This window comes from Sinohyriopsis cumingii, chromosome 1 (assembly GCF_028554795.1).
Source record: "Sinohyriopsis cumingii isolate HCF-2022 chromosome 1, ASM2855479v2, whole genome shotgun sequence".
Classification (NCBI taxonomy): Eukaryota; Metazoa; Mollusca; class Bivalvia; order Unionida; family Unionidae; genus Sinohyriopsis; species Sinohyriopsis cumingii.
Window position 1 is genome coordinate 83,228,437 of NC_142961.1, and position 26,243 is coordinate 83,254,679.

The window sequence follows — 26,243 nt, forward strand, 5'->3', positions numbered from 1 at the left end:
ATTTGCACTATTGTGCTAATTTTTATGGTATCATTGATGCCACGTGATGTGACTCATGCAGATCACATGCATATTATATGTAATAATTTGTTTGAAAATTATTCATCAAAAACCATTTCTATGACATAATTCAAGCATCAATTTTTATCCTGAAGTAATAAGTTGGTATGCTGGGAAAAAAGATCACAGTACCCAGTCATGGAAGTCAAAGTCATAGGTTGAGTGAGGCTATGCTGGAGTTGACATGGTCTGCTGCTGTTTGGTGTCTTGTGCCAAAGCCCATTACTGACTAAACTGGAAAAGATGACTCTAGCTTGTACCAGGATTTGTCTATGTTGGTGGTACATCTATTGGTACAGTTGGCCCAGTCTGTTGTGCAGGAAGATCTGTTCATGGGTACGAGGGCAATGAAAGGTTGGCACTGCGTGGGAAGCTCATACAGGCTGGGACTGCTGAGTAGACTGATGGCATCTACATCCTGAACAAAATTAATTTTGTACTTCATAGCTCTTTTGTTTGCCCATTTTAGATGTAAGAGTAATGGTTACCCACAAATCCAAAGACCAGCATGAACAGATATTATATGCATGGTCTGAACTGCACCCCAAACAATTATACAGGTAAGGTGATTGTCTTCATCAGCGTGAACTGCTTGCACTCCATGCACTAAACCCAGTTCAGTGTTGTGTGTGTGTGTGATTTAGATTTTTAACGTATCTTTAACAATTTTTCAGTCATATCACTATGATGTCTGCAGTGTGGCCACTTAAAGTGATATCGAGCACTGGGGCATCATGCCGGAGACATGTAGCATGATGCCCCACCCAGTCACATTATTCTGACACCAGGTCGACCAGTCCTAACACTAACCTCTTCATGCTGAGCGCCTAGTGAGGCAGCTGTTAGTACCATTTTTGTAAGTCTTTGGTATGACTCTGCCGGGGTGGGAATCCACGACCTCCTGCATCCGGGGCGGATGCTCTAACCACTAGGCCACTGGAGTGGTCAGCTCAGTGTTGACAAATGTAAATAGTGACAGCAGAACAATAGCATACACGTGTGAAATCAGACACGTGATGCATTGAACATACTCCCTGAGCTGATAAAATTTGTGAGGTCTCAAGAAAGAGCTGGTGAGTGTCTTTTTTGCTTAAGATGGCTGGATTTGTGAGGTGATGGATGCACTTTTAATACACCATTTGAAGAAGTAACAGTAAGACAGGATTTAATTCGTAAAAATTCTTTGAATAAAATGGGTATTTTCCGGCTTAAAAGTTTCCTAGACATGAAAAGTAGTTAACCTGGCATAGAGTCTGTGTCTGAAAAAAAAAATGTTTGGCAAAAAGAGTAATTCCTCCTGCCAAAGAATGATACAGTGAGATGAAAGTTTGGTATGTTGAACCACTGATATGTTCAAGGAACATGAGTTCTTCCAAATGATACACAAACACCCAAGTGCTGCATAACTTACAGCACAGACTCTGGAGCCATCTTTTTTCCAGGACAAGACAGTCACTGTGTACAGATTTCGTATCACTTTTATCTTTGGCTCATCCCACATCTGCCTGCGTGGACTCCAATTCAATGTATGCAACCTGCAGGAAGAAAATCAAATGTAAAAATCTCACATATTACAGAAGCAACAATTTAAACAGTACAATTGTACTTAGGTTCAGTAAAATAGGGTATCATTTTTCATAAACCTCTTCTTATTCATTATGAGATTATTTAGGTATTATTTAAAATAGGGTAAAATTTGAATGGAAAATAACAGTTTGGAACAGAAGAAACAGGCTGTCTAAAAGATGCGAGTGTTGATGGGAGATGATAATTTAGGTTGGTTGAACTGTAATATTACCTGTCAAAACTTCCAAGGACAATGGACTGCCCACTTGGACTGCATACAGCCGTAGTAAACTCATGCTCATCATCATCACGACTGTAATCAAAGTGTTGGAAGCTGCGGCCATCTCTCCCATAGGCAATGATTCTCTTGTCACATCCAGCAGCCACAATAGCATTTTGGGAGTATGCCAATGCATATGGTGGGCAGGGATGTGTACAGATCTTTCCCTGTAAAAAACAAACAAACCCAAAACAATCAAAATAGTAAGTATTTTACTGTATTGAACAAAAACTGAGAACTTTAAAAGACTTTTACAGCCTAATTATGAAACAAGTAATTGCACATAAGGAAATACAAAATTTAGCAAAATGTCAGTTCAGTGTATTTTTCTTTTATTCATAACCTATATCTTAAAATTTATCTCTTTTTTCCACTAATGAGTCAAAGGAATAGATTGTAACTTTAAAACCTTTAAGCACAGCTACATGTACTTATATCTTCAAATAATATCCTACAAAGAGCATCTCCAATAATTTTGGAGTAGTTAGCCAACATTTTGCATACCAGATTATTCATTACTATTTTAACTTTTTTTCTCTCAAATGATTTCACAACAAATGAATAACCATTGATAGTTAAATTCTACGTCAGTTAATGCAAATCTCCTAAAAGTCATGATGTGTCCAAGGTCAATGATGAAACCATCCTCCACTCTTACAATTTGTTTAAGAGACAATCACTTTAAGGCTTCACCCAACACTTTTCTAAACATTCACTCAATGGATTCCCTGAAATTGCTGTTTTATCAGGGGTTTTCTACAGCAAATAAAAATGCAGGGAGTACTTGGTACCTGGGCTTCCCCTGTCCCCTCATCATCAAAAAAGAATCTGACAATAGAACCATCAGCATGGCCAGACAGAAAACCCTTACCGGAAGGACTGAAAAGAAATAGCAAAGTAAATATCTAGACTTACAGAATACAAATGTCCAACAATGAAAATATGGATAATAAATGGTTTGCTGTTTGCAAAATGTTTGTCAGAGTACAAGGAAATAACATCAGCCCAAGGTTTTCAAGTTTCTAGTGTTCTGGCTTAGTTTGTAGAGAGTAATGATGGATTATTGTTATTCAGCCATGATCAATTACTTGGTATATAAATTAATGTCACATACTATGAAAAAGGATATGCTCTTTTGAATACATTCTCCAATCTCATTAACATTAGGAAAGAAGTTCCATGATCTCTTGAATCCTACATTTGCAAAAACACCATAAATTTCATCTATCCTGTCTATATAACATAATAAATGTGAACTATGAACCCCATGTATGTGCTTGACATTTCTGTTTGAATTATTTACCCTGAATTAAATGTATATATCCTGAATAGATTACCTTATATATTCAAATATGAGTCTAATCTATCAAACTGCATATACCTAGATCTGTTGTCACAGAAAGTGACAATAAATCTGTGTCTATGCAGTTTGTTGGATTAGTAAGTGGAACAAACAACTACACTGACCTCAATCTGATGGCACATTATTCGATGGCAGACAAGGTTTATGTTTCTTGCATTTGGACCCAATTTTTTGGCCAGTGTACATGGTACTGAATGATCTGATCACCCAGCATGAAATATCATCGGAATAAACATCACTTGAATAAAGTTTCCTGAATATACTGAACAAGCATATGTATAAACAAAACAATTTTAACTGTTTTGTGCTCAGAATTTACAATTTTTGTAGTAGTGTAATGCAATCATTGATTTACTGAAGATGGGCTATTAATATGAAATGAATCTGTAAATATTTCAATCCATTCTTCACATTTTCTGGATTATATAATACTTACTTTGCTGCTAAGGAAACTACATAAGAGTCTGTTCCATAAATTGTGGAAGATTTGTTGGTCTTTATGTTTGCAGCCCTCACCTATTGTAAGAAATGAGACCATTATACAATGTACAAGGATTATGAAAGGAAAACAATTACACAACTATACTTCAAAAGAAGTGGATTTAGATAGTCATCTGTAAATTCTACTAAAATAGTCAACTCATACAGATTGTTATACTCAGTTCTGCTGTTCTACGGAATAATCTGATGAAGATCTAGGGAGACACAAGGTCTACATATGAATGATGTACCAGGTAGCCACAAGACATGGATTCAGTTGAGTGTCATGAAGCAAACACTAAACAATATACTTCAGATACATATAAGATATCAATATTTTTAACAGACATAAGGATATCAATGTGTTTTCAATAGATATATTGATATCAATGTCTCTGAATAGAAATATCAATGCTTTTTAAACAGATATAATGATATCAATGTTTTCAATAGATATAAGGATATCTGTCAATGTGTTTTGAATAGATATAAAGATATCAATATTTTTAAGAGATATAAGGATATCAACATGTTTTGAATAGATATAAAGATATTGATGTTTCTGAAAAGAAATACTGCTTTTTAAACCGATATAATAATATCAATGTTTTTTGAATACATATAAGGATATCAATATGTTTTGAATAAAGCAAGATATCAGTTTTTTGAACAGATATAAGGGTATCAATGGTTTTGAATAGACATAAGAAAATTAATAATTTCGAATAGATATAATAATATCAATATTTTTTTTATAGACTTAGGGATATCAATATTTTCGAATAGATAAAAGGACATAAATGATTTTGACAATAGAAATAAGGAAATATTTCATGATCATAATGGAAACTTTATTTTGTCACAAGTGGTGAAACCATGGGAATGGATTTTGACTGCATTCAATCTCAGAAATTATAACTCAAGTAACCTGAACAGCAGTATCTGAAAGCCTAAAACAAAATAATGTACAAAGTCAATCAAACTTAGAGAAGATATATACACTAAAATCATTTAAATTGCGGACCTAATACTGCAATACAGTGAAATGCTAGAATGACGAATTTTGATATGTTTTATTCAATTTGTTGGTTTCATGTTGTTTTATTCAATATTCTACTCATCTTCAATATACAAAATGCTGCTCTAAGATGAAACACATTTTTTTATTTTAAACAAAAATGAATTAAACCTGATATATTAAATCTAGATTAACTAGGACACAAAAATACCTTTCCATCTGCAAGTCCACATATAACGGGCTGATCTGGTGGCCATATAAGACATGTAACTGCACTCTGCTGGACAAACTTGTTGCAAATCACTTTCTTCTCATTCCTGTGTGGTAAATTTTATTTACATAGTTAATGTTAAAAAGAAGAGACCCAAGTGAGCCTGAGATTGCTCACAAAACATCTGCCTAATAATAATAATGATAATTTGTATAGCGCCTAATCTTTAGAAGCTCTAAGCACTTTACAACATTAGACAACTCCTATAAGATAAAAAACATATAATGATATGATTACAAAAACAAACACCATGAAATTAGATAACATTAAAAAAAACATGCTGAGAATATTTAAGGTAGGAAACATTATTAGGTCTTTAAGTTTGTTCTTGCAGTCAAAATAAGTGAGTTTTGAGAGCCCTCTTGAATGGGATCACTGTGTCTTTGTGTCTAAGCTCAGTGGGCAATTCATTCTACGTTGCTGGGCCCTGGTATGCAAAAGAACGCTGTCCATATGACTTTGTTTTCATAGTGGGAATAATGAGTATACAATTGTCAGAAGAGGAGCATAAGTATCTTGCTCGTGTGTACACATGGGTGAGGTCGAATAGGTATGTTGAACTAGAGTCCAACAGTGAAACGTAGCACAGAGAACAAATTTTATGTTTGATTCTGGATTGAATGGATAGCCAGTGGAGGGTACATAGCAGCGGGGAGGTGTGCTCTGATCGTGGTACTCTAAGTATGATCCGAGCAGCTGTGTTTTGAACTTTTTGAAGTTTCTGGAGTAGATATTGAGATGAACCAGACAGAACTGAGTTACAATAGTCCAGTCTTGAAAGTACTAATGAACACACAAGTGTTTTAGTGGCATCAACTGAAAGATATTTGTGAATTGAGCTGGTGCGTCTCAGCTCAATATATGCAGCCTTGCATATGTTCATGACATGTTGGTGCAATGTGAGAGTACTGTCCAGAGTAACACCTAGGTTTCGTACTGATTGTGTGAATTTAATGTTGGTGTTGCTGATATTTATTGTTTGAGGTAAAGGATGTGAATGAGAAAGTCTTTGTGTTGTGATCAGAATGGCCTCAGTTTTATCATCATTCATCTGCAGCTTGTTACATGTCATCCATGATTTCACATCAGAAAGGCAACTCTCTACAACTTGGCTACCAATAGCCAAATGCAAGAACAGTTAGCCAAGAAATCTGCGGCATAAGAATGTTGTTTGTTGAAATATCTTTCAGTGCTGTTGACTGCATAAGTTGTATAAAGAAATGTTTTAGTTTTCCAAGTTTTAATATCTTCATCCATATTTGATGACACATCTTTTTCATTTGTCCAATACTGAAAGACATGTAAGCCAGATGCTTTCAATCAGTGGGTCAAATTCTGTTAAGATGATCTTTAAAATAAAGTTTGCATATGAATTTTATTTTTAGCATCTTGGGAGATCAGCATAATTTCTGTAAACATCAAAAGCACCCAAGCCAGGACACTTTCTGTCAAATTTGCTAAAATTATGTCAAGAGGCAATTTAGAAGTAATTATTATTAATTTTTCTATTTTTAGCAGCAGCAACCATATCTGAATGCAAACTTACATCAATTATAGAAGCTGATAAAGTGTGCAGAATGTCATGGCACCAAGTCCAACAGTTTCTGAGCTATCATGCTGAAATAGCTTCAGGCGGATGGAGATTAATGGACATACGGATATACAGCATCAAAGCAATATGCCCCTTATGCTATTGCAAAGGGGGCCATAAAAAGAAAAGAAACAGCTGTAAGTTTAATATCTATTTCTTCTGTTACTTTGTCATAGCTGTCATCCTTCAAAACTAAAAATTCACCCTTACAAGAAGACAATGAGGCAACCCACCAATCTGGTGAAGGAGTTCTAGTATATGTGGACATTCCTCATGAAATTTTTACAGTGAAACCCATTATAACACAATGTTTGGGGGCCTCAAAGCAGGACCATGTTATGTACCATACCATTCTATAGGCAAATAAGTCAGTTAACTGAAGGAAATGATACTTGCTGATCCCCAAGGCTCTACTAAATGGGGGGGGGGGATAAAAGGATTGGGCACATAACTATGTGCTTCATGCACAGTTAACATTTTAAATCAATACATATTTAAAGAGAAATAGTGAAAACTGAGATTGCATATGTAATCTTTTACTTTATTCAGAGACCCATGCATTGGTACATATACAAGATGTACTTAGGATGATTATTTTTGAAAGAGTCAATATATGTACTCACAAACCAATCTCACTGCATCTGTACGAGTGAATACATAATAATTCCCTTGAAAATACACAGAAGTATAATATTTAGTAATTTGTCATCAGTCTGAATTAAATGAACAACACATAAAATTTGAAAAACTACATCAGGAAACATGTAACACATGTATGGTTCTGTATGTTTTTATGTGTGAGCCATTAACAAATTTCATACCGCTAGAATTTACTCTGCTATAAATCAGAATACAAGAAAAAAAAAGTGTTTTTGAACAAGAAGCATGCCGAAATGCACATGCTTAATTTTTAGCTTCTTCCTGATACTAAATTGCATTTATTTAACACTGGACACCTGTCCAAGACTTAAGTCAGTCCATCTATACGAAAATTTGCCCCTGAGAAAACCCCACTTAGTACCAGGTTTATGTCTTAATTTGATACATTCGTACTCAGTCAAGCCACATGAAATTTGCCCCTGAAAACCCCCCACTTAGTACCAGGTTCATGCCTTGATTTGATACATTCGTACTCAGTCTAGCCATATGAAAATTTGCCCCTGAACAAAAGCCTACTTAGTTCCAGGTTCATGCCTTTATTTGATACATTCATACTCAGTCAAGTCATATGAAAATTTGCCCTGAAAAAAATCCCACTTAGTACCAGGTTCATGCCTTTATTTGATACATTCCTACTCAGTCCAGTCATATGAAAATTTGCCTCTAAGAAAAAACATTTTGTACTAGTTTCATGTCTTTATTTGATATATTCCTGCGCAATCCAGCCATATGACAATAAGCCCCAGAATAAAACACCGAATATAAGTCTCATATGTTTATTTGATATATTCTTGCAAAGTCCAGCCATATAACAAGTGGTCAGAAAGAAGTCACTGTGCATACCAATTCATACTTTGACTTGATGAAAGCAAGAGGATTAATGTTATTTATGACTTAACTGGCCCTGATGATTAAAAAAAAATTATTGTAATGAATTCTCAACTCCAAACCACAGTTAACAACAACTAGACTAGTTAGTGAGCAAGAGTACGGAAACACAAGGTACATGGTTATATGAGATAGAGACCAGATTAGGAAGACATACGGATGGACTAACAGATAAACAACAATGAATCCCATACAATCATTGCTTCTCAAAATGGGTTACGCACATTCAAGTTGTTACATGCAGCAAGCAGTTGCCAGTATAAATATTTCATTACATATTGTAAAATGTATAACATCTCAGCATACTTTTTATCTGCCATTATTAACAAACTTTTCATCTGATTCATTGATACCATGTTCTCTTTTGGCAAAAGAGATCATTATAATATACAAACCAGTCATCTCCAATCTTGTAGACAAAGATTATGTTATCAGTTTGTCCAATTGCTATCTTTGATGAACATGGGGAAAATGCTATTCCTTTGACAGTGTAACTCTTCTTTCCAAACTGAAAGTATAGAAATTTGTTCACTAGTAGACTCATCAATATACAATGTTATGTGTTAATGTGAAATCAGGGGAACACAAAATTTAGCAACATGACCACCACCTTTAAAAAAGGATTGAATTTTCTAAATACAGGAGAGATTTAATGATCAAATAATTGTAGAGAGCTTGAAAACAAGATGCATGATTTTCAAACAAGTCAAATTTTAGTGTGATTGTTTTAAAATAAACTGTAGCTAGTTGCATATTATTCATTGTAATAATATTATAACAAGAGAATCATGAATGGCATATGATATACCTGCCCGATAGTAAAGTATTCCAAGTCGATAACTGATATTATTGTGCAGAAACCATTTTTCTTCTCAGCCTCGGTGGCCTTGACCTCAAAATCAGCAGGCTTCTTCCTTACCCAAAGTGTAAACAATCCTCATTAATAGGACCAGGTATGAATTTAAACCTGCTATTACGAAAAAATACATTTTTCTTCTTTCAGTCAATGACCTTGAATTTCAAAATCTGCCTTCAAAATCAACAGCTTTCTTTTTAACCCAATTGTTAACCATCCAAAACCTTTCCAGTGGTAAGTCATTTAAAATTAATGTTATTTTAAATGAACCTATCAGTGACTTTGACATTTGAGGTTTTCAGCCCAAAACTGACAGGGTTCTGCTTACCCCAAGTTCAAGCCAACCACAAAGTTTTGTGACAGTAGATTGTGAGAAACTAAAGTTACTGAGTAGAAATTAAATTTGTAATAGAAAGACAGACAACATTATAACATAATACACTCTATCTTATGGCAGGTGCTTATTAAGTAGCAAGAATCTTTCCAAGGCATGCTGCTCATTAAATGAACCTCAACCATCATCTCAGTCAGGAAAAATATCTTCAATTTACATTTTTTACAGTCCTTCAACTTTTAAAATATGAGATACCACGTAAAAATAGTAAGCTCTGTAAATTAAGTTCACAAGACCCAATAGCATAAATACAATATTGCTGAACATCTTTAATTGTATAAAAACAGAAACAATTGAAGAAAAAATTTGATGTCATTAATATCATACATACCAATTAAAATGGGAACATATCACACTTATTTAGTGAATGAAGAGAGGAACCTAATATTTTTTATTATAATAATAATAATAATTTTTTTGATGAGATAATATTAGTAATATAAATATAAATACCAAAGAAAAGAAAGAAGTTGTAACTGGAAGTACTTAACACTGGTTTGATAAGTAGATGATTTTTTTCTGCTAGTTTCTATTACACAGTGTGACCCTGCTATAGCACGCTCCGTTATAACATGAATTTGGATATAACACGAGGGTGTGACTCCCGAAATTTCATATACATATATTTTTCTCTTACACAAATATTGTTTCTTTCTTAAAAGTACGAAAAAAACGCAAAAAAGTCATTATCATTTTGGGGAAAAGATCATGTACAAACATTACAAGATGATCATGGCATGGCTCCTGAAATTTTATATGTAGTTTTCTCGTACATGAAAAAGTAGTTCTTTCTTCTTAAAGAACAAAAAAAAAAAACATGTAAAAAGTTTATTCTGGGATCGCGTAGGGCTTTGCCAATGTTGCAAACTTGGATTTTTTTCCTTATTGATGGCAAAATACATTATCTGGCAATTTTTTTTACTTGGCGACATTGTTGGCTGTTTACACTTGTATATACAACCATTGGTTTGGAGTGGAGAAATTCAGAGGCCCCATGAAAGGAAGCCACAAACTTGATATAAAATGCACTGAAATTTATCTATTCTTACATAAACAAATTCTTTGTCCATATTGATGAACCATCTAAATAGTGCATTGTTATATCATAATCTGCTTATCTTGACATCTAGCATGTGTAATTATGTTGTAAGACATCTGCTTTCGTGTTGTTGACATTTCTGGTAATGGAGATCAACTGGACGAGGCATTATCTCATAATCTATCTTTTGTCGGGTTTTCGGCCGTTCGCTAGTAATCAATATATTTACACAGACTGACATTTGTAGGTGGATGGTAAGGAAAATTCCTCTTCTTTTCACTCAGAATTAAACCCTTCAGAACACTAACATTTTCTGTAATAAAATCCATGTCATCAGACCAGAACACATGCGTCTCTATCGTCCATTGACCCTGTGCTAAATTTCTGATGCATACGTGGATGGCAGCATCACGCTGCTACCACAAATGTATTGGTTTATTCAATAGGCAGGGAGGAACAGTAACTAGAATGGACCAAATGATAGCCAATTCCTTTTAAGTAGTTTACAGAAATTTCAAAGGAAACAGATTACCTTTGAAGCACTGATTGTTATGAAAATGTACTCAGCAAATGGAAAACAAAAATCAATCTCAATCATACAATACAATTATCTGATGTTGCCGCCACAAAAAGAAATGGGTAATTGTTTGGCTCTCCAAAGCTGTCCTTTAATGGTGACTTCAATAATGCATGCACCCTTCATAAATAAAAGCCGACTACAGTCTTCAATACAAACAAAGAACTTGTCTTCAAAGGAAGTCAGTACTAAACTTAAATAAAAGTAATGGAATCTGATGGATTTTTGCTTTTTCTAACATGACTGGAACACATTATCTGTGTCAAGAATGTTTCCTTTTTGCAGAGAAAAAGTTTATGCTTACGAACGCCACCAATGGCAGCTTAAAACACAAACTAACTTTTACTGACTTGGGACATACTGAAAAGTAAACGTGCTTCATCATTCGTTACATGATTGTGCTATGTTTCTCCACTGAATTCATACCAATATGATCTGCGACAAAATTATTGAATATTTTAAATCTCTGCTGTGTGTGCATATTTTCGATGGAATCACTTGTATTGTGGATTCAATGTATGTGATGAGATTCGCGGGTGAGTACACGGTGTTGATATTATATTCATGCTATATGTTAGACATGTATATATATAAATATTCACATATATGTACCAATTCATGGTTCTCTAAATAAAGCAAACTATTATATATGCCTTCTCTGTTTTCACTACAGGTGTATCTCTCATTTAATATGCATCGATTTAAGATGGTAACTGTGGCAATGAAGCATGTATTTTACCACACACATTTATTACCTCCCCCCCAGCACATTTCTTGGGATACATGCATCATTTTCTTCAACTAACTGACCTGGTTGCTTATAATACGGTTTGGTCTATAACAAGGTCAGATTCTATGGCTCCCAACTACCGTGGTATAGTGGGGTCACACTGTAACAGGGTTCATACACCAGGGTTCATACACATTTGTGAATGATAAATTCAAAGACTTTTCAAAAACTTTTAAAGACCATAAACATTGATTTTCAAGACCTATTTTTGCTAACATTTTGTATACATGTTATGTTATATGAGAAAATAATGAATACAAAATAATACAATATTGTTTAATGATGAAATGAAACTGAACGGGTCATCAAAAGAAAGAAACCAGGAAAACTTGACTACATTTGAATCTAACAACCTTGGACAATTTTATCTGTGATTACGGAAAGAAATTAAAATGCTTAGGTTTATTTCAATTTTCAAAGACTTTTAAAGACATTAGGGCCATCTGCTCAATTTCCCAAACTTTCAAGACCTTGAAAATGCTACCTCATTTTTCACAAACTGTCAAAGATCTTCAAAGACCATATGAACCCTGTGTAAAAAAAATAAATATAATGAAACCATTAAGTGAAAAAGCAGACCTTATGCCCAAAAGCAATTTCCCAAAAATGCTATATCATCAATACACCAAAATGAAAGATCACTACAATTTAATGATGTTGAAACAATAATTTACTGTATGTTTGGTTCACACAAGAAAATGTGGCTTCTTAAGTTTTGATCTTTTATCTACTTGTGAATGTCATTAGGCAAACACGGATATAATAAACTACCTTTGAATCAGCTGGCTTAAGAGAAAACTTGTCCCTCTTCTCACCCTGTTCATCATAAAGCAACACAACACGGTCAGAAGTGCATACTGCCATTTTGGTGTTGTTTGGTGCCCAAGCCAGAGCACAAATCTTAGCTGCTCCATCCTGCAAAATATCCAGAATTTGCTAAATGAAACAAGGTTATAATTGTTACTTCTTGTTGCCTTCAAATGCAATATTCACCCATATATCAAAAGTTAGAGAGGAAACTTCCACTGCATCCTTTTTGTGCTTATTTTTGAAATCTTGGTCAAGTAATTGTTGAATTATCATCATCAAATAGTCATAATACATGTATTGCAATTATTTCTATTCATGGCTTAGTATAAATAAACATTCTAATGTCACAGATAGGCATTATACAAGAATGAAAATGTACTTGGCTTTCACTGCCATGTACAGTTTTACCCAAAGGTGGTTTATTTTTTGCAGTGGTTATTTCAAAATACCAAGCAGGTGATACTGTTGCATGCACAAATACCTGCAGTGAGAAACCTTACATCATGTTCTGACTGTAGATTTGACATATCCTGGGTACTGATAGCAAAAACTTCTCTGAATCTCTCTGTATAGTTACAACATAGATGAGTTCTGTCAGGAAGCTGTCCATTTCACAGAAGCAATCTTCAGCTGTAGAGCTTTGTGATATCTAAAACTGATTCCTGCTATGCAATATATGTGGTAGAATTGTTTTATATATCAAATGTTTCAAAATTTATTTTAAATTTTTCTGAGAATCAGATAAATGTTTCATAGCACCATGCTATCTGATAGATGACAATCTGGGACTGACATTGTGAATGTGTCATCTGACTATTATTCACTTGACAGACTTCCCAAAATGCATCAGCAGCAAACATGTAGTAAAATTTAATTGCATGTTATATTTAGTTGATTAATTTTTTCTACTGGCTTATACTTACTATGATGTATTTTTGGTACTCCTATCAGTTATAATAATAATAATAATAATAATAATAATAATAATAATAATAATAATAATAATAATAATATAATTTATAATGTGTTCATGTGAACAAAACAAAGAAGATCACAATGACCTTAAGTAAGTAAAAGACCTTTTAGAGACATGGAAACTTCAACATATACTTTCACTGTTATTGATAAAACATTACCTTGCTTATTATCGATGATGAACTAAAGTATTAGAGTGATATAAAAAAAGAACTACATCATTCTTTCCAACTGAAGTGGAGCATATCCAAGAACATGTGTACTTTTTAAATTTGCACTTTGTAAATTGTATTCTAGGGAAATACATTTTGTGTTGAGTTTTACAAAACCTGTTGGTCGCACACTTTTCTGTTTCTTAGTGTAAGATCAGAGAATCATAAGACAGGTACAGTGCCAGGGATCGTCCTGGGCTTCGCCAGTGTCGCAAATTGCGATTTTTTTTCCTTATTGGCGACAAAAGTATCCCATCTGGCGATTTTTTTGGCGACAGACTTTTTGGTTATTTAATTTGTACATACAATCATGGATTTGGACTGGATAAATTAAAAGGGAGAATGAAAGGAAGCCACAAACTTGACTAAGCAATGCAGTGGAATCAATCTGTTACACAAATGATCCTTTGTTCGTATTGACAACCCCATCTTTAGAGTGCATTGTTAAATCATAATCTGCTTATGCTGACATCTGGGCTGAGTACTGTATGCTGTGATACAGTCAATCATGCTACCGAACTATACCTACAACTGACCGACTTCTGAAGACGCGAATAGAACAGATACAATTAATTGAATGTCCTTCTGTTTTTTTTGGGGGGTTTTTTTTTTTACATATACCAATACAATAGTTTTGCTGAACCTTCATAGAAAACTGATAACCTTTGAAGTACCGACTATTGCGTATAATTACAAAGCAAATGGAAAAAATCTCAATCACAATTATATCTGTCGACAGTATAGCATTTTACTCATTGATCTTTTCCTTTTGCCATCAATCCTTGTTATGGCTGCAGAGACTTAAACTCCGCAACAAGAAATAGCAAGAAAAAAACAGTTTTGCATAATTAATAATAATTATTTATTTCTCAAAATACAGGAGTGAAAGAATCCCTAAATTGGGTGTGAATTTATGCTTATATATACGGTCCAATATTGCCAGGTGTTGACTCATGTAAGTTTCATTCATTGGAATGGAGATCTTTGCTTGTCGAGAAAATTTATACAGCATTCAGTGATCATTCCTGGGATTTAGGAAGCAATTCACTTCAAGCTTTGTGAAGCTAGCCATAAGGGGGGGGGGGCTGCCGAGAGACTACTGGTGTCACCTGTCAGCACTGTAGACTGTGAACATGGATTCAGTAAGATGAACCTCATAAAAACTGACATCAGAAATAAACTTTGCATTTCATCTCTTGAGAATTTAATGAGAATCAGCATGTACAGATGTGAAAAATTAGACTTTGAAACTGCATTCAACAAGTTGGCAGCACTAAAATCGCAACGGATCTTCATATAACACTTTGTAACATTTTGTTAATGCTTATTGTAATTAGAGTACTAACTAACCCATCTTTTGTAATTTTCATTGCCTGTTACATTAATAGACTAAATTAACACTTCAAAAAATATTCACTACTTGTTCTGGCGACACTTTTTGAAAATTGGCGACAAAATATTGAGGTTGGCGATGTTTTTGGCGACAGTTTTTTAAAAGCCAGGACATTCCCTGAGTGCCATACATGCCATGTAGGTGCATCTATCATAGAAACTGTGATTTTCTTAATAAAACCACTTGCACTTTCTAGCTTCATTACAACAATCCACAGATGGAATTGCAAATTTGTAATTTGTCTATGTAGTTATAATAACATCATGTTTTGGTTAGGTATTATTTGCTTCACTGCCATACATTAACCATTGCTATTAGGCAGCTGAGTTTGTCAGGTGGGTAGGTTGATGCTCTCATTATTACTGATCAAAAACAGAGAAGATGACTGAGCTGTCCATCAAGATAGAGATTCAAGTTTATCATTAGAGAATATTTGTTCTCTCTCTCTGAGATATTTATGCTGCATCATAAGAACCAGAATAATGGGTGTATTCAGGCAGTGTAAAATTACTTAACAATGATGACTTATCTCATATGCTGAGGCTACTTAGAACAGTATGTGGACCAAGAAAAACTAAACTAAATCACGCAAGAATTTAACAAGGTATTTGAACAGCAGTATACCTGAGGGCTATCAGAGATCTCACTAGGATTTTAAAACTAGGAGTACAGGACTCCCATTTCGGTAAAAATAGGAGTCCCACCATCAATAGTTTCAGTCCCTTCTTTCCTACAGAATCAACACAAACGTGAGTGCATCTATTTTTAGAAGGAGAGGTTTTCATAATGTAATCACTCACTATAATAAAGCTTCATTACAAATAGTCCATTGACATGATCACAAATTTTTGGTTTATTTATTTGTCTATGTCCTTGTAGTAATTTTAGGCAATTGTTAAATAGTATCTTATTTGCTGTTTTCTCCCCATATTTTCGCAAATATGTGTCAGGTCAGAAAACAGATTAGACCTTAAAGCCCATCTCGCCCAATTCCACAACATAGCATTGTCCTGACCTACATAATTTGCATTTTAAAGTTAAATCTTTAATAAAATAATACATTGGCTTTGCTTTCAATGATCTGTATATTTTTCTGAAAATATCTGCCCGATGGTTTATGAAAAAAGACAATCTAATAAACTGGTACATCCCAGACTTAGCAAAGTCTGCCATTATTTCCCATTAGACCTACTGGTTCACTTAGAGTTTCAAACTAATTTTATGACAAAATAGTGTACACAAGGCAGTTAATAATCACTGATTCTGATCTTAAAACACAAGTTTGTATGTTTTATCATTAAAGGGTATCATGCAGGAAATTGGTAGTTGCTACCTTACTCGGAAAAGGGTTAATGGTCAATCAGCTATCAAAACATATACTTGTGAATGGGCAAGAATTTGTTTGTCAACGTAACTGATATCAAAACTAGGCCTAGCTAATGATGTATTGATGAATACATTTTGCTACAACACTAGAACTAACCTGGCTAAGGCGAGCTGCATTTGTTTTTTAAAAAAGTATGGTCAGTCAATGTACCTCTTAAATAGCTCTTGTTCGTCCATCAGAGTGATGTTGAATTGTGTCAATCCAAGTCAGGACTTATTCCAAACACTAAGCTAGGCATCACACACTTTCTTACACTTAGCTACTGTCCTATCCAAACTATCAATTCTAGCAGCTTTAGCACTCTTCTGAATCTCGTTACAATCTTCGTAAGTTTGCCGTTTAACCCCAAAATACTTATCCAAATTTACGAATGGCATTTTGTCTAAGTCTCAACATGTCTTGATTCTCTTGCACTACTTATTCCGATATATTCGGAAGTTGGAAATGAACACAGTAATGAAAGCTAAAGTTGTTTAGTTGATGTACTTTTATAAATGACCACATGTACATCTCTGGCTCTTTCTGACTCTGAATTCAATCACTATAAATATCAGTACATTTTCGCATCTGGCCACCAGTCAAACAAAGCCTTTGATCTTGCCACCCAGCTATTGCATCATGTTCTTTTTGATGTACTCTTATAATGGCAACATGTATATACATTAAGGGGTCTTTCAGTCAATGATTTCTGTCATTGTAAATATCAGCACAGCTAATTGATCAACACATTTTCCCACAAAGCAGGACTGGCAAGTCTTTGAAATTTGCCGCACACCTACAACATGCATACGGAGGACTCCCGCCTCGGGGAATTTTACATCCCAGATCAAAAATTGGTGTCCAAATATGCATAATTAAAGTGTTTCTGAGATCTCTAGCTATTGTAGTGTGGGTCTTAAAGTTTGCGACTGGTGAATAAGTCAATACAAACACTGACCTTATAGATATTATGTATGTCTATTTGTTGTTTTTGCTCTATATTAAAATGCATTTAAGTTCCAGTTTAAATCAGATGACTGCTGGAAACAATCAATAAGGAGATGCCATGTAGATTCCAGGTCATGCATGGGGAGTTACTCAGATGTTGGTAACAGGAGATCTCAGCTGTTACGTGTCAGTATTCCTAGCTAAGGAATTAAAAAAATGGCAGATATGGAAATGCACTTTTTGTGATGTCACGTGAAAATAAATGAGAGAAGGAATAAGTCAGTGCCAAGATAACAAAAAGTATACTAGAAAAATAAATTCATATGAATTTGAAATAATATAACAGCCTTGCAAATAAAAAGATGTTTAAAACTTAGAGTAATGAAAAATATTCACAGCTGATACAAAATGTACAGTATATGGATGGAAAGTGCGGCTTTAATCAGATTCACGCGTCAACACATGACAATTACAAACAGTAGTGCAGACATGTACTACTGTAAAACTAAATTAACAATTAACAGTGGCAGGACAAGGACAGTTTCAAAATGTTGATAATGTAGAATATAGTTTAATTAATCTGGGATTATGATAGATAGTTCCTGAATGATGTCATCAGCTGCCATATTTGTGGTCAGCTGGCACAATGACCATTGACATAAGGTGCTTGGAAGCTGAAATAAATTCAGTAAATCTACTTTTATTAAAATTACAGATATAAACAGAAAGCAAATCAAGCTGTCTGTTAGTATCTATATATTTGTGATTTATAAGCTGACTTAGCTTCAGTATGCCTTGTTAAAAATGGTAAGTTTGGTGATTGCATATAGGAGAAACTGCCAGGTTGCCTGTCATCCAGGTAAAAAGGGCTGAATATATTTTGCTAGTGACCTTATCGGGACGCATCTATTTTTCCACTATATTTCTATTGCTGAATAAATGGCAAGTGAAAGAAACGTACAAAAAATATTTAAAAAATAATATGGCCGTTGAATAAAGAACATTACATGCATATTACTATTATATATATCGTGGACCGAAAAGCTGACCGTACATAAAACGGGCCGTTATGGTCAGATTTGGGCAGACCGAATTCGTGGTGGATCGAGTTCGTCAATGGGCCAACTCTGCTATGGGCCAAGTAGTCCTGTAATCGAACCTACCATATCATTTCAAAGCACTTTTTAAAAGGAATGAACTGGTCGAAGCACTGAAACGTCATTGGAAATTTGCACAGCGATCGTCGTTAAAAGAGGGTGTTAACTAAGAAAATCTTTTGGCATCGCATTTTCAAGTCTTTTAGGTGATGGTTCAAATCTCGCTACATAAGAGCACAACCCAACGATTCCCAACCCCGTTTTTAACATCCATTACAAAATAAGATAAACACAATTGACAACACCTTTTGCTAAGGGCACATTTCTAATAACTCACCTGCGGTTGAAGCAGATTTTTTAAATGTTTCAACTGCATGCTCATTTTGAGCGATTTCTGTAATATTTCCCGCAATACACAAGTTAAGTTTTGCTGTCTCTCTCAACAGTCGATAAATGATACTGGAATGCAGCAGTTCCTGCCTCGTTTTGAAACATACAGATATGGTCTTAGAGTTTCGTATGGAGTGTTTTAACGCAATTTACTAGCATAGCAGAAACGTAATTATTCACAAAATTTCGGAGAAAATCCTTCAAATTATTTCTTTATTATAAATTAATTTGTATACCATTTTAATATATGCGATCATTAAAATAGTTCCTGAGTTGTATACGAATCTATGTTTGTTTATGTGTTCCTAGCTCGAACCTTGGCGTACCTAACAACCGTATTAGAAAGAAGGAAAAAAAAGGTATACCCCAACGCTATATTATCGCGGGCTCTATATTATTGCGGCAAACGGAATTTTCCGAATAATTTTTGGACACACGCCGTCTTGCGGTTGTTTACAGATGCAAAGGTGTAGCCAGGAAGGATGCAAATATCTTGTAGCACAATTTTTTTTCTAAAATGTAAGATTTTTTAAAAAAAAAGCTTACAATGAAAAGGAATAAACATCACTTCTTTGTAAAGTACATGCAATTACGTTGATCATCTAATACAAAATTCCAGTCGAACTTGCTATACCTGCATTGGCTTTGATTACGAAATATATTTAGTGTATCGTCTGATGTTTGATGATAGAGGTCATTTACTGATGGGGAAATACATGTCCTTACAAGGTTAAGCATGCAATTTCATTCCATGGTAGCCAGTATAGCCCAAAAATGACAACATGTTCCTGATCATACTTCTCAAACGTAAATAAGAATGCAATAACAGCTAAACGTTCTTGAAATCAGTAATAATAATAATAATAATAATAATGTTTTTTTTTTAATACTATATTTCTTTGCCCACAAAGCATTTAAAATTCATATAAAGTCAAACAATAATTGTTTTTAATTTGTAATGTTGTTATTAATGGATTTCCACTTTAATTACACGTTTGTGTTCGATTTGAACATTGGATCCTTTCTTTTATTGTGCAAATATTCTGTCAAGGATAAGCATGGACATTACTTCTCATAGGAAAGTTGTAATGTATGTTTATTATTATACCTGCGTACTACCATAAGTAAGTTAGGCAAATACCGCGATAGTATAGAGTTGTCTGGGTCAGCCATCATATGCTGTTTTATTTACATTTACGCGCTTCGATTGACAATGATTTTAAAAAAAATAGGAATAGAAAGTCATTGAAACTTTACAAATTATAAGTAAGCAGCAATAGCAAAACAGTTTTAATATGTACCGATAAGAACATTAAGTACCGCGAAAACATAGCGTTCCGGGCCAAAAAAGATGAATGTAGCCAAATTCGGAATATCTCATACATAACTTAATAAAAATGGCACTCAGGCCCAGTGGTTATAGTACAAGACTTGACACCAATAGGATGCAACTTCCGACCATCAGATCTATATGGATCGGCTATCGCGGTGTCTCTTATTGATCATTAAAACGTTTATGCACTGTCAATGCACTTTGCCCATATTGCCTCGGCACTAAAAAACCTACTTTTACGTTGCTGTGTTGCAAATCCCCAAACTAAACATAGAACATTATTTATTTTAGCAAAGTTTAGATAACAAATGACAATGATATTCTCCTTTACTCTTCTTAACTAGCTTTCATCCAGATGACGCATTATCGTAAAAGCGTGTACTTTATCACCCATTTTGACGCAACTCACAAAAGTCTATTTGTTAGTGGGACACCATTGTATACATGTTCCGGGGAAAATAATATATTGCAGAGAAATACCAATAGCACATTGAAAACTCAAGTTTAAAAGTTCATTTAGAATTCCTAATATAAAAAATATTTATCATAATCTTCATTTTGGAAGAGATTCTGTAATAGACGCTAAAATAATAAAAATGGAGAAAACGTTCGTCTTATGATAAAAAGGTTATCTTATAATTAAAAAAATATATTTAGTGTATAAATTGTCTTCCAGTACTTAATTGTGAGTGTGAATATGCAGAACCTCAAATTTGGACTGTACTGTTTTTGGAACTTCAATCTGGCTACATCCTTCATAACTTACGCCTCTTAAAGTTGAAAAAGTCAGAGACAGAAGACATACCGTTACAGGTGAATGTTTCATTTTCATTTATTGTAATTCTTACCATTATCGAACCATTTATAAAACATAAATTGGTCAAAATAAGCTAAATATCGAGATTCTCTTCAAGGCTGATTGAAAATTTACTACTGATGTAAAATTTCTTATTTATCACATCGAAAATCATACTGCAATTTTTTTAAATTAAGAAATAATATACAGGATGCTGATTTAATTATGAAATATATCAGAAAATTATGTTTCATGTAAGTTTCCACAAACTGTAAAAACAAAAGAATCACCTCAGAATATCCCTAGGGACAGACGATATTAAACTTTATAAGGATGTACACCGTTTTAAACAGTCCTACTGTCCGAGGTGGGATATGATGTGCGATCCACTAGTGTTACTGCGAGAGGTGGGAAATGACGTGAACTCCATCACGCATCATGTTTGATTTGGTTATTGTTGTCTAGGAGATGATCGACCACTGTGATATTGCCCGGATCGAGTAAAGAATAAAATAAAATGTGAAATAAATAGCTGGAATAACAGAGATCTGAGCAGAAATAAAGAACATAATACGAGCCCCCGCTCGTAAAATATAACAATTTAATCAATTACATAAACGAAATGAAATTGAAAATGACATTTGAATGATTCACCTTCTCTTAGAAATAGTTACAAAATTTATGCGAAATTCAATTAGCCATTCTGTTATTCGGAGATAACAAATTCAATCATATAATCAAGTGACTGATCTAACTCAAATTCAGATTGCCGGCATGTCACCTGGTCGCTTGCAGTAGGCTGTGCTCTTTTCCACCGTGCAATACAGGTATGAATCTATTTATTTTCCTTCGAATAAAAATATAATCCCCAACCTAAAAAACGTTCCAGGTTTCTCCTTCTTCTGGGATGAAATAATATTCCTACTTTTTTACGTCCGATATTGGCTTATCGCAATTTGCTGAACTCAGCTAATATGTGAATTCCTGAGCCCTCGCTCGCTTATCACCAGAGAAATCCCACTGTCTCTTCTCTGATTTCAGTTTCTCTCAAATTTCAAGACCCCCTGTCCCTTGGACGATTTATTTAACGATAAGAGTAATTATTATTGATCTCAGAGTCAGCATCCCCTTTCAGTAGAAAAACTCGGAATGACTAATATCGCAAGGGAGATTACCTTAAAACCTTAAATTTCATCTAGGAAACACACACCTTCGTTTAGCTTAGACAATCAGGATTATAATCTCTAAGCGCCAAAATTTTAACACTCCCTTCCAAGTCCGAATAATCCTCTCTAGTGCGCCTTTGTATTAATTATTCTGGAAATTACCATTGTATGACACCTGTTTTAAATAGCCCAATATTTCCCAACATGATGCCCTGGCTTGTCTCAACTCTGTCATTTTCCGCTTTATGACTTTACACTTACATATCTATCGGACCGTTATCGAACTGAATCTAATCAAAATTAAGTTCATGCCCCAGACAGAGAAAATCCCATCCCTCGCAGTAAGCAATTTTTACGAGTGTAGCCCATACGTCAAACTTAGTGTTAAATGTCACGCTGACAACGACAGAATGTACTGTGAAATTATCTGCAAAATTATGCACCATTACAGATATTGATGCAGTTATCAGCTGTGAGAAACGTGGCTAAAGCATGTTGAGTAGCAGACTATATGCTCATTATGGCGGGAAGGGGATCGGTCCAGTCAGAATAGCTAATAAGGACTTTTACAGAGACTTACTGATTGGATAAAAGAGAAGTTAGTGAAATGCAGTTTTTTCATGGTGTAAATCTTCACAAATGATATTAATGTGATTTTCAACAAATATTTATGTCTGCACCACTCAATGTTGATCAGTGTAAACAAACGTATAGTTCTGACATCTATGACAGACGCGTTCTCTCGAGAACTGAGTTTAGCGTCAAAATTAGGGTGTGTTACAATATCATTTTATATATGTCACCTTCTATCCCCATGACTGTAAAAGCAAGTTCAGGGAAAGTGAATGTGACACATATGGAACCAAACATGAGAAATATCGTTATTGTTATTGTTACAGGGTTTAACGCCATTTTTCAGCACAAGATAGGCTATACATGGCGGCCAGTATTAATGGTGGAGGAAGAACCCGGGAAAACCACAGAAAGAACCACCGACCCACGGGAATATACCGGCAATCTTTCTCACATATCCACGTTGGCCGAGCCCGAGACTCAAACCCACGCAGACAGAGGTGAGATGGCAGTGATCCGTGACGGAGAGCGCTTTAGACCACTCGGCCATTCGGGGCCCAGAGAAATATCAAAGGTGGTATTAGTCTGCGACCTATATCAGTAACCGACAAAACAGCCATTATCATACTACTATAGAAAACGTCTTTGAGATTGTGACGAGGCAAATTGCTTTGGGGGTTTATTTTTAGTCGACTTTTATTGTCTGTAAACGTCCTGACCACGCGGTTCCTTATCGGGTCCTACTAAACTCCGCTAAGAGGCAATAAGAGCATTATGATGGCATTAAGAACACTAAAAAGGCACTAGCAAATACAGAAAGGCACTAAACTGAACAATCAAGTTTAAATTTTTGTTCTGTAACTGAATATGCAATAAAAATGTTCTTAATTTCTTTATGCCAGTAAATGCACAATGTATGTGCTCGGAGTTGTCTGCGATTTTCCATTTCAGCCAACACAGTCTCGAGTTCGACCATGTTAAATATTTTTGGGATCGAGCTTCTACACTCGCACAAGCGGAGCAGTGGGGGGGGGGGGGAATCCTACAAAATGTATAAGGTTCCAAATGTCAAAATAAAGTCTCCAAAAAAAGGGGTTTTCAACCCGAAATAACCCGTCGACTACGTTTCAAGAGGAACCTTTGGAGGGAGAAACCTCCCAGGTCCTCCCCAGTTAGTCCAAATACGGTTTCTGGTTGAAAAACTCATTAATAGCGCTTCGATTAAAAAAAATGAACCAATTCGTTGTCGTCGCCCTCCCTGCTGCTATGAATTCAAAAATTTTATCAAGACCAACTCGATACCGTGTTCGAGGATCATGTAAATTTATTGTTATAAATCCGTGTGGGGTTATTTTAGCACGACTAAAGAAATTTTTAAATTTATTAATGTCCATATCACCACTACACCAAGTCTGATGTATATTTCGTAACGTGTGAGTATCAACTCCGTTAAAGACAGTAAGAATATTACAGTTATCTCTGATCACTTTTGGTATTTGTGTATACCGCTGGGTTACATAAATGACGTCTGTGTTTTTATGTTTACCTCTGGAAAATATTCTGGCAGGATTTGATTGTTTATCCAACATTACGTCATCGTAAACAACTAAATTGTTAATTGACCCATCAATATCATCAATACTTGGAGCTTCAATGATGTCAGTTATAAATTCAACAACATCATCTCCACTTAACGATTTTGAGCTTTCATTATAATCATTTAACACCCCATAACAACGCTGATCGTCTACAGATGGTGCTACCAGATATAATTTATCCCATTTCATCCACTTCATTATTAAATTAAGTAACAACTGCGTCTTACCACTCCCAGATGGACCAATGATAATCATTCGAATATAATTTGGTAGCGCTGCGTGATGCTTAACTGGTTCTCGTTTTCTTGTAGCAGAAAAATCAGTGATCTCCATTAGATATGATATAAAATAATATGTATTTATATTGTGTGAAATGCAGGGCGCGTACACCAACAAGTGATCTAACAACCATTACAACAAAAAAATAATAGATCTGCAGTTACGGGCAAGTGTGAGCGATGCGGTACAAAGAAATTTAAATTTATTTCCACTGGCAAGTCAGGTGAAAAACCAAAACCAAAATCAAAACCAAAGTCAAAGTCAAAGTCAAAATCAAGTATAAAAAAAAGCAACACGGAGGTGATATTGCAGCAAAATTAACAAAACTACCCGGGACTCCATGGGCTAGATACCCAGGAGAAAAACACTTCCCAGGATATAATTACTGCGGCCCTGGAACCCGACTTGATTTCAGACTTGATGACCAAGATCAACCAAAACCAGGTGAGTATCCGATAAACGCTATTGATAAGGCGTGTCATGCGCATGACGTAGCTTATAAAAGTAAAAATCTACAAGATATACATCTCGCAGATGTGAAATTAATTCACGCGCTAAATTCCATCACTGATAAATCTCTCAAGGAAAAATTAGCTAGCTGGTTAATAAAATCCGCAATGAAAGGTAAATTAGCGCTAGGTGCTGGTAATTAATTATAAATGGAGTCGATTTATTATTCCCCAAAAGGATATTGGAGGGGTCGCGCAGCAATTAGTAAACTCGCTGAAGCAGCAAAAGTTACGCGCGTTACTGCTAAAAAGTGGTTATCCAAACAGGCAATATGGCAAATTTACCAACCACCGCCTAAACAAATTCAGTTTGCACATTTCAATGTCAGTGTGCCAAATGAAGTTCACCAGGCTGATATATTATTTCTGCCACATGATACCATTAAAATCCGAAGACGTCAAATAACATATAAATACGCGTTAACTGTAGTTGATGTTGCAAGTAGATACAAAGATGCGGAGCCTTTAACGACTAAAACAGCATCTAAAGTAGCCAATGCTTTTAAACGAATTTATCAACGAGGACCTCTACGATGGCCACAGCTGCTACAGGTTGATCCTGGCAAAGAATTTCAGGGTGCAGTATCATCGCTGATGAAACAATATAACGTTACCATTAGACGAGGGCATACTGAAATTCACCGTGATCAGGCAATTGTTGAACGATTTAATCGAACACTTGTTGAGCGGTTATTTGGATATCAATACGCGAAGGAATTCATTCAAGATAAAAGATCACGCGAATGGGTCGCAAGATTACCAAGCGTGATAACTGCATTAAATAATGAAATTACTCGAACAACCAATATGAAACCTATTAACGCAATTACCAAAAAAACATATACCCGTACGACGTGATTCTTCAGCACAGCCAATACTGGGTGAGGTCACTGTGAGATATTTATATGAACCAGGTGAACTTGAAGGTGGTAAAAAAAGAGCGACTGATCCTATCTGGAGTATTA

At 34.9% G+C, this 26,243-nt stretch overlaps 1 protein-coding gene across 1 annotated transcript in view; it reads right to left on the minus strand.

The window, feature by feature from the left end:
- The window catches only part of LOC149807249 (intraflagellar transport protein 172 homolog), a 128,903-nt gene extending 109,792 nt beyond the window's left edge, over positions 1-19,111 (minus strand). The window contains exons 1-8 of the mRNA XM_089964023.1: positions 18,972-19,111; positions 12,605-12,748; positions 8,573-8,685; positions 4,979-5,084; positions 3,706-3,785; positions 2,698-2,785; positions 1,859-2,073; positions 1,472-1,595 (exon numbers count right to left, since the gene is read on the minus strand). Coding sequence (XP_089820149.1) covers positions 1,472-1,595; positions 1,859-2,073; positions 2,698-2,785; positions 3,706-3,785; positions 4,979-5,084; positions 8,573-8,685; positions 12,605-12,748; positions 18,972-19,016 — 915 coding nt within the window. The 5' untranslated portion in view covers positions 19,017-19,111. The remainder of the gene's footprint in view (positions 1-1,471; positions 1,596-1,858; positions 2,074-2,697; positions 2,786-3,705; positions 3,786-4,978; positions 5,085-8,572; positions 8,686-12,604; positions 12,749-18,971) is intronic.
- Between the last annotated feature and the right edge of the window lie 7,132 nt (positions 19,112-26,243).